Genomic DNA, 10471 nt, shown 5'->3' with positions numbered 1-10471 from the left:
ATATCTCAATGTTCACTCAATTATGAATGTTTCAACTTTGTTTTCTAACCTGAAAGCCACTCAACAATGGGTGTTTTACTCAAAAAGTTGCTTAACTTTGTTTTCTAACCAAAAGTCACTCAACTGTTGATGTTTCACCTACATAGTTACTCAACCTATTTAAGTAATTTTTTAATTACATTTTGATGATTTTTATTTAAAGCCAAAATTATTAGAAAGAAACAAGTAAAGTAATCATTTTAACTATTTTATTGATTCGACCCACTAAAAATATAAAAGCTCTTTGCCCAATGGCGAGACTAGAGAACATTCCCTCACCTCCATCCCCTTTCAGGTGAGTTTTATTGCACAACTCTCAAATTCCCAATTTTGGGATTTCCGTTCTCTTTGTTGAATAGCCCTGCTTCAATTTTTAGTTGATTTCAGTTCTAACCCTTTATGTTCGAAAATTGTACATATAGAATCAACTTACTGCTCTTTCATATGTTCAAAAGGTTGAATTTTGCGCTTAAATTAACCGGCAAAGTTTTTTAATTGGTATTATTATCATTTGACTATATGGTAAACCCCACCTCCCAAACCTCCAGGAATCAACATGAATATCTTTGAGCAAGGAATCCTTAAATGAATGATTCCTGATCAATACAATATCAATACTCATACTGAAATTTACAAAGTCATCTTTTTGAAGATCGAAGAAATTCCCTCCTTTTCAGTCACCCTCTCACTTCGTTCGAGCTGAATTACATCCACCCTATCACGGTTAAAAAAGTGATTAACTATCTCGAAAATAGCTTCTTTGGCCAAGCTTCTAAAATCGCCTTATTTCGAAAACTTTTCAAAAAGTACTTTTGGCGAAATGCAGTTTGTGTTTGGCCAATTAATTTAAAAAACACTTTTGAGCAGCAATTAGTGTTTTGGTCAAACTTTTAAAAAGTGTTTCTGACTATATTTTTCTCAAAAGTGTTTTTGGGCAAAAAAACTATTTTTTTTTAGCTTTTGAAAAATTGCTTCTGCTACTCCCCAGAAACATTTATTTTCTCCAAAAACCTTGGTCAAACACCTCTCTTTTTTAAAATAAGCACTTTTTGAAAAAAAAATAAGTAGTTTTGGGAAAAAATAAGCTTGGCCAGACAGGCTATGAGAATCAATGTTCAAACTGGCATGATTTATTTTTGAACTGCCCCAGTTGATAAATACAAGTGTGTGTGTGTTGTCCTTGGTAAATATATTTTTAGTGGGTCGGGTCAAATGGGCGGATCAATAAAATGGTTTAAATGGTGCTTGTTTATTTCTTACAATTTTGGCTTTAAATAAAAATCAGCAAAATGTAATTAAAAAATCACTTAAATAGGTTAAGTGATTTTGTACGTGAAACACCAATAGTTGATAACTTTCTGGTTAAAAAACAAAGTAACGTGACTTTTTGAGTGAAACACTCATTGTTGAGTGACCATCTAGGATATTATCTCGGAAAATCAAGCTGACTTAAAAATTAATATCAACAGTCAACAACATTCCCCTTACTAAAAAAAAACTATATATTTTACCGTCTTATTTTTGTATTAAGGGTTTTAATTAGATCAATTGGATTATAAGATGTTAATTTGAGATACACAGACATGTACACAAACAAACAAACAAACAAACAAACAAACAAAAGTGCAGTAAAAATGTCACTTTAAAGTTTTTAAATTTCATTACTTGAACAGTAGGAAATTGAATTTGAGTCATCCATGTAAGTCAACCTTGATATATCCATACCAAAATAGATATATAAAATTGTTATTTTTATTGTTATATTTTTTTGTGTTAAACTAAAGATTTTGTTTATTTAATTACTAAGTATGTCGTAGGTACCAAGTTTTGCAAGATTACTACAGACCAAAGCGCTAACTTTTTTACTACAAAAGCGTCCCTCTTGATCATTTCTTAACCTTTCTCCATAACAGACTTGGTTGGATCCATAACAGAGCTTCATGCCAACACATTAGTTGATTTAGTTGTAGTAGTTGAGTTAATTTCTTCAATTTCCAAACCATGAGCTACGTACACTGTTGCCTTCTCTGTAATTACAGCCATGGAAAAGAAATAAGAAAGGACTTTGTTAATAATATTGAGTTTTCATTATCATAAATAACCAGTAAACAAATAGAAATCATAAAATTATGCAAGAAATATGTTATTCGAAATATCTGTGCCAAAGATTGTCAAATTTTTTTTAAAGACTAAAATATTGTCAACTCAAAATCAAAATTGACATACACTCCCTACGAACTGGAAAAAGTTTTTTTTATGACTTTTCAAGAGACCTCTAAGTTAGTTATAAGTCAATTGGTATAGGCATCTCACCTCCTCGGGAAGAATAATGATCATAAATTTCTTCCTTGAACTATATTGCCTCTTTTGAACCAAAATAGTAGCGACTCGTTGATATAAACAAAGAGTCCACCAAAACATGTACCTTATCTGTTCCCTGCGACAGAAAAGCAGTAAGTAAATAAGCACGATATTTACGTGAAAAATTCCTTGCTCAAGGGATAGAAAACCACGACCCACCGGAGTAGGATTTCAACTTCACTTAACGATCAATGTTTCAGATTACAATCCCTTTGCAACCTAGGAATTAAACTCTTAATCTCTCCCCTTACAATAACTCTATTGCAAGCTAAGTCCTTAACTAACTCTAGCTAAGACTTCACTGATTCAACTAGAGCTCAACCCTAACTCACCATAACTAACTCTAATAAGGCGTTTAAACGAAAATCTTGTAAAAAGCAAATACCTATCAAACCTTTCTTGAGAGAAGTGTAGGTTTACAATATTGAGAACAAAAGATACAGACTTAAACAACCTAGGACTTAAGACATCTTCAATCTACGAATCTGGTCCTTGGAATTATTTAAGCATGATCTTGAAGGCTATGAGGAAACAGTGGCGGCTGCTTATTTCACACAAATGAGAATTCTTTCTTTGCAAGTGCAAGGTTAAATAATGCCAACATGTTGTATATATAGGGAACCAAAAGAGGAGTGAGAGGCATGTGACCATGGATAGTGATATTACAAAGGCCTTTGGCTTTTAGCAGACATGCAGCTGTTGTTCTGCTGAGGCACTGTGTGTCGGAACAGTGCTGCAGCTTTTACAGCTGTCGTGGTCGTACAACGCCCAGGGACTCTCATCAGGGACCTGGTCCCTTAGCGAGTATGTAAATCATCAAAACTATGAAATGTTTGAACTCATCAATTTCCCCCTTTTTAATGATGACAAACTCATAAGTAGTGTTCCCTCTGAGTATCAGGTTTCCTTTGCAAATTTGGCCTCAACAACATGTAGCATACAACGATCTCTTACTCCATTGCAGAGGACTAGTTTCCCCCTGCGAACATGCTAGCCTTGTTCACACCTGTGCAGCAAGAATCATGAAAAAAAAATACCTTCATGAAAAAAAAAAACTTTGTCCATCCCACTTTCTTCCCCCTTTCGGCATCATCAAAAAGAGACAATAGTTGACTCAAGCAAGAAGAAATTCAGAAATATCAACCCATGTCACTTGGGCAACTCAGCATGAATACAACCAAATTCAACAATAGCAAAAGTAAGAGAATCATATGCAAGAATCAGAGAAATTGCCAAATTTAATAAATATAGCAGTCAATTCACAACAAACATACGAAATAAATTATCAAAATGCCAAGATCACTAGTACATAGGACAGGGTGAGTTTAGGGAAAAGGATCATGGGTTTGCAGGTTTGAAAGAACGAAAAGCGCTGAGCAATTGGTCCACACGGGCATCTACAGCCAAGCCAGGAGTTCGTCCTGAAGTGCTGCAACCTTCTGATGAAGCCTGGCATTCTCTTCCCTTAACCCAACAAGTTCTGTTCCTTCTCCACCCCTAGGACCAGGTCCTGCAACTTTTCTTTTAGCAAGTTCATCTTGAAGCAGAGAGTTTTCAACCTGAAGCCTCTCTACCTCAGTTAGAGCTTTTTCATTTGCCGCAATTAGACTGGAAACGGTGGATCTGGACCCTGTGCCTCCCTTTTTAGCAACAATTTCACAGTTTTCCAAAGTGGACAGGGAGAGCATGTGCATCTGGTTACCCTTTGTGACTTTTCCAGTGGGTATCTTAAAGTGCTTAAAATCCTTTGCAAGAAAAAAAGCCATAAGGAAGACCACTCTTACCATCTTTGACATCCACAACCCTCATCATGTGTTGCATCATGATACCAGGCAAACTGACCAAGTAATTGCTATCCAAGATTTCCATAAGGACCAATTCCGTTGTGGAAGCAATCAGTCTTTTCTCATCCAAGGAAATAGTACCTTGTTTACAAGCTCAAAGAGCAATTGATACTGAGACTTTATCTGTGTTGTGTGGATTGTCTCAGTAGTCAGTTGCACCCTCTTTTGGACGATGTGAGTTTTAAAAATAGCAGTAGCCTCGTCTCCCTCCTCAAGTCTAGTTATGCCATCAATGGGGACGATAAGGATTTCTCCCAACAGTGCTTTGGTCAAAGTAAACTCCACTTCCTCGACTTTGTAAACCAGAGTTTGATCATCCATATACACAAGATTTGCAAAAAAGTCTCCCACTTTCTATTCATAGACTACCAGGGGACCGACCATCAAGTGCTCCCACTGTTGAAATTTAAGTACCTCCATGAGATCATTCAAAGCTTGGTGCTCACTGATCTCAGGAGCAATCACTCGCCCCATCAACACTTTTTTACCTCGTATGTTGAACGGTCTTCCTTCCTCCAGTATTTCTTCTGTTTGCACATTTGCTTGTTGTTGCTTGCCTTTCTTAAAGTACCAGGTCCCTTTGTCACATTGATCTTCCTTTTCTTTGTGGAACCTGTCTTCATTGCCAGTGCTTGTTCTTTTTTTAGAGGAACTAGGTCCCTTCTTTCCCTTAGTCACGAGTTCTTCTTGTTCATCCTCAGAGGCCTTGGAACGCTTTATTTCTTTATGTCTGCTTTGCTCCTCAGAAGCCACTGTTTTTCCCTTCCCTTTTGAATTTTTCCTCACCAAGGGAGTGTGCTCCTCTTCCTCTTCTTTGTCAGAAACAAAGATCACTTCCTCCTCATCTCTTAACTTACTCAAATTCTTCAAAAGAACTAACTTTTTTTTCTTCTTACTGGTCGTCTCTTTGTTGGTCTTTAAGGCAGAGTCTAGTCTTGCCCGAGCCTTTTGCCTAGTAGTGGGAGGTTTCTTTCTTGTTTTTACAGAAGATTTCTTTTCAGCAATGTGTTTTCTCCAAGATTCCCCCTTTCTCTATGCTCTAGAGCATCCAAAACTTATTCTGAACATAGGTCGTACAGGAATGTCACCATCAGAGTCAACTTCGTCTCTTTCAGAGTTAACCCTCTCAGATGGAGTGGAGGAACCGGGTTTCTCTTCTGATAAGGCTTCTTTTTCAGGAGAGGTTTCTTTCCAAGGAACATGTATGGTAGACACTCCTGCAGACTCCAAATCTTCCCTTGAGGGACCAGGTCCTTTCTTTTCAGCAGGTCCATTTAAACTGTCTTGTTCCCCCTGAGGCTGTGCAGGCAATTCTTCAGTCTCCATTTTAGTAGTACCACTAACACCAATATCCACAACCTCATTTGCCTTTTGTTGCATTGTCTTCCTCAGTAGACACCCCCTCCTTAATTTCACTGGTCACACCCATATTGTCGTCAGAGTCAGGTCTCACAGATGGTGAGGGATTGGAGGACGCAATAGCAAATTTCTCGGGGGTTTGATTCTTACAAGTTCAAGAAGGACCAGAGATAGGTTTGAGAGAAGTCATCGGAGGCTTTGGGTCTTTTGGATTTTAGACAGTTGGGGATGATGGGTTAGATGTTTTATTTGGGGAAGATGGTGTTTTAGAGGGTGAGTGAGAGGGGTTAATTTTGGAGTAAGGTGGGGAAGAAGTTTCTTTGTTAGACATGTTGAACTTTTAGAACAAGGATGAAAGATTAGGGAGAAGAGAACTTGAGAGTTAGAGGGTAAAGTGAGAGAGAGAAGAGAATGAATTTGGTTTTAAAGACGAGGAAGGAACCGATACCAAACGATGGGTTGGTTTAGAAGAGTTATACTATTTGGGCATAAGAATTTAGAAAGAAGGAACGGATACACTTAATGATAGGACACTTGACAAATTTAAAAAGTATGCAAGTAAATAACAGACTACTAACCTGAGTCAGCGGGACCAGGTCCCTTGACAGTTTGATAATAGTTAGGAAATAACTCTGAATACTGCAATGTCTCTGGTGCTTATGTTGTTCTGAGAGCACCATGTAAGCATACCTGTAATAGTATAAAGTTGAGTTAGATGTATCCAAAAAAAACTTTATGCATTGTACCGCTTTCTCTTAACATAGCCAGTCATCGAGGGACACTTAGTTGAGCTTGATCAAGCCCAACTCCAAGTGATTTCTTTCACAGTGTTCTCTGCTCAAGGCCTTTGTGAAGATATCAGCAATCTGATCCTCTGTCTTGCAGAACTTCATGCAAATCAACTGTTTCTCCATATTATCCCTTAGGAAATAGTGTCTCACATTAATATGTTTGGTTCTTTTGTGATGTACTGAATTTTTTGCCATATTAAGTGCACTTGTATTGTCACACATTAGAGGCACACAATCAGTGAAGACACCAAAATCCTCTAGTTGTTGTTTGATTCACAGCAAGAGGCAGCAAATACATATTCAGCTTCAACTGTAGAGAGAGCTACGGGATTTTGCTTTTTTGTACCCCATGAAATCAAGCATGAGCCCAGAAAATGTGCCATTCCAGTAGTACTATTTCTATCTACCAAATAACCAGCATTATCAGCATCAGCATATCTAACCAAGTCAAAGTTGTCTCCAGAAGAATAGAAGAGGACCAGGTCATGTGAACCCTTGAGGTACCTCAAAATTCTTTTAGCCGCTTTCAAGTGAGACTCCTTAGGACTTGATTGGAATCTAGCACATAGTCCAACACTGAACACAATATCAGGCCTACTAGCAGTTAGGTATAGCAAAAACCCAATGATGCCTCTATACATAGTTTCATTCACTGGGGTACCAGGTTCGTCCATGTCCAGCTTGGTAGTTGTTCCTATGGGAGTATCAATGGGTTTTGAATTCTCCATCTCAAACCTTTTAACAAATTCCTTGATGTATTTTTGTTGACTGATCATGGTGCCCCTTTGAGATTGTTTGATTTGCAATCCCAAAAAGAAATTTAACTTTCCCATCATGCTCATTTCGAATTCACTTTCCATGAGCTTAGCAAACTCTTCACAGAGGGAATCAAGAGTTGCACCAAAAATAATGTCATCAACATAGACTTGAACAATCAACAAATTCTTCCCTTCTTTCTTTAAAAATAGAGTGTTGTCAATTCTACCTCTAGTAAACCCATTATCTAGAAGAAATTTTGACAACCTCTCGTACTAAGCTCGATGGGCCTGCTTTAATCCATAAAGAGCTTTGTCAAGCTTGTAGACATGCTCTAGATGATCATGACTTTCAAAACCAGGAGGCTGCTTGACAAATACTTCTTCTTTCAAGTATCCATTTTGGAAGGCACTTTTGATATCCATTTGGAACAATTTGAATTCCATATGAGATGCAAAAACGATTAAAATCCTGATTGCTTCCATCCTAACCATTGGTGCAAACGTCTCATCATAGTCAATGTCTTTCTCTTGATTATATCCTTGAACTACTAGTCTTTCCTTTTTCCTTATGGTGTTTCCAAATTCATCAAGCTTATTGCTAAACACCCACCTAGTCCCAATCACTGTTCTGTCTGCTGGCCTAGGGACCAGGTGTCATACTTTGTTCCTCTCAAATTTATGAAGCTCTTCTTGCATCGTAGTAATCCAATTAGCATCTTTCAATGCTTCTTTGATGTTTTTTGGCTCAATTTGAGATATGAAAGCAGAGTAGGCAAACATCTTTTCACCTTAGAACTGGTTTGGATACATGTGTCTAAAGGAGAAATTATATTGTCAGGAGGATGAGATTTTTTGTGTTTCCAGTTGAATACTTGAATTTGAGTGTTTGAGGGACCAGGTTCTGCCACATTTGATCCATTATTTGCTTCAGCTGACCCGATATCTTCACTTCTTGTCTCAGCACCAGGAGTGCCTAACACAGTATCAGTTATCCTGTCTTCAGCTTCAAGTGGAGTAATGGAGGGACCAGGTACTTCAGCCTATCCTGCACATTCTGCAACTCCTTCTTTATTACTAGCCTCAACTTGATTCATCATTTCAGTTTTCCTATTTGTGATTTCCAAAACCTCATCAGGAATTATGAGATCACCATCATCTGCTTCACCACTTTTTGTCCCTTTGTTTCTCAGCTCATTTGAGTCATCAAAGATCATATGCACACTTTCTTTTACCATTTGAGTTCTTTTGTTGAAGACTTTGTAAGCCTTGCTATAAGAAAAGTACCCAAGAAAGAATCTTTCATCACTTATGGCATCAAAATTTCCCAAGGATTCTTTACCATTGTTTAGAATAAAGCATTTGCATCCAAAAGCTTTAAGATAGGATAACTTGGGCTTCTTTCCATTCAGAAGTTCATATGGAGTCTTTTCAAGCAGGGACCTGATCATACACCTATTGATCACATGACAAGCAGTGTTTACAGCCTCAGCCCAGAAGGTTTTGGCCACACCACTTGCAATCAGCATTGTTCTAGCCATATCTTCAAGTGTCCTATTTTTCCTTTCCACAACACCATTTTGCTGAGGAGTTCTAGCAGCCGAGAAATTATGACTGATTCCATTTTCAGCACAAAATTCATTGAAATTGACATTGTCAAATTCGATGCGATGATCAGATCTAATGCTTGCAACTTGGTGCCCCAACTTTACTTGAACCTATTTCACAAAGGCTACAAATATAGGGAATGTTTCATCCTTGGTTCTTAAGAACAGAGTCCAAGTGAATCTCGAAAAGTCGTCAACAATCACAAAAATATACTTCCTGCCACCTCTGCTTTGTATCCTCATAGGTCCGCAAAGATCCATATGAAGAAGCTCTAGTGGCCTTGAGGTACTTACTTACTTCTTTGGTTTGAAGGAAGTCCTAACCTGCTTCCCTTTGATACATGCATCACACACCTTGTGATCTTTGAACTTGACATTAGGTAGCCCACGGACCAGGTCCTTCGACACAAGTTTGTTCAGCAGAGTGAAACTTGCATGTCCTAGTCTTCTGTGCCACAGCTCAGCATCATCATCTACAACACTGAGACATGTCAAGTCACTCTCATCTCATATACCAAAATCCACTACATCAATGTTCTTGTATCTTTTTGCAGTTAGAACCACTTCTTCATTTTTGAGATTTGTGACAGTACACAAGTGAGACAAGAACTCCACTTTGTTCCCTTTGTCACAGATTCAGGACATTAGCAAACTGTAGCTTAATCCCTTTACACAGTAAACATTTTCAATAGCATGGGAGAGTGTCTTTCCAATTTTTCCAATACCAAGGATATATCCTTTCTTTCCATTTCCAAAGGACACGCTCCCACCTTTTAAGGCTTTGAGTGAGAGTAAATTTTCAATCTTTCCAGTCATATGCTTTGAGCAGCCACTATCCACGAACCATTTTTTATTGCTCCCTCCCACTCCAGCCTACAAACAGAATCATTTGTCATACTTAGGAACCCAAACCAACTTGGGTCCCTTGTCGTCATAGAATGGATGAACAAGAGATCTATTTTCCCATCAAGCAACACATTTTTCTTCTTTCGGGGACCAGGTCCGGCAGCCTTTGGTTTATTCTGAGCATAGACTCTGTTTTTTTCCTAAAATCTAGCTTTGCAAGAGTCCTTGTAATGACCAATGTTACCACAATGAGTGCAAAGCCAGTTATCAGGCACACAAACATACTTGCTATGAGGATTTTATGGGGTCTTAGCCTTTTTATAACCAAGACCCTGTTTACCAGCATTTCCTAGGTACATAGCAACAAACTCATTAGAGAAAGTGGTCCTATGAAGTGACTCGTCGAGTTCAGTTTTCACACAACTTAAGTCATCTTGAAGTTGCTCATTCCTTTCTAGTGCAACAGCTAGATTTGTTTTAGCCTTTTTTAGTTCATTTTCAAGTTCAATGTGAATCTCATTTGCCACCTATTTTCCTTTAGCAGGAGTGTTTATCCATTTGTTCATATGACTAACATACCGGGAATTATCCATAGTTAGTTCTTCAGACTGTTCTTTCAAATCAACAACAGTGACCACCAAGTCATCTCTTACTTCTTCTAGCCTATCAATTTCTTCTTTTAAGAGAGATTTCTCATTGATAAGACTATGATAGGTATAAATCAGCACATTTGCAAGAGATATTAATTTCTTTTGAGAATAGCTTTTTAGATTATTCTTAACATCAAAGAAATTAACCTCTTCATTCTCGTTCTCCTCTTCACCTTCAGATTTAGCCATGAGTGCAAAAATGGACTCATACTTCGCAAG

The 10471-nt window shown here is 37.8% G+C and overlaps 1 protein-coding gene across 1 annotated transcript; it reads right to left on the bottom strand.

The window, feature by feature from the left end:
• Positions 1 to 4598: 4598 nt before the first annotated feature.
• Positions 4599 to 5624, bottom strand: LOC132609125 (uncharacterized). Its single transcript, XM_060322984.1, has 2 exons — positions 5322 to 5624; positions 4599 to 5276 (listed from the first exon to the last, which is right to left on the bottom strand). The coding sequence occupies exons 1-2, from the start codon at positions 5622 to 5624 to the stop codon at positions 4599 to 4601; spliced, it is 981 nt and encodes a 326-aa protein (XP_060178967.1).
• Positions 5625 to 10471: the final 4847 nt, after the last annotated feature.

This window comes from Lycium barbarum, chromosome 1, assembly GCF_019175385.1.
Source record: "Lycium barbarum isolate Lr01 chromosome 1, ASM1917538v2, whole genome shotgun sequence".
In the NCBI taxonomy this organism is placed as follows: domain Eukaryota; kingdom Viridiplantae; phylum Streptophyta; class Magnoliopsida; order Solanales; family Solanaceae; genus Lycium; species Lycium barbarum.
This window is presented reverse-complemented; position numbering and strand designations above follow the sequence as displayed.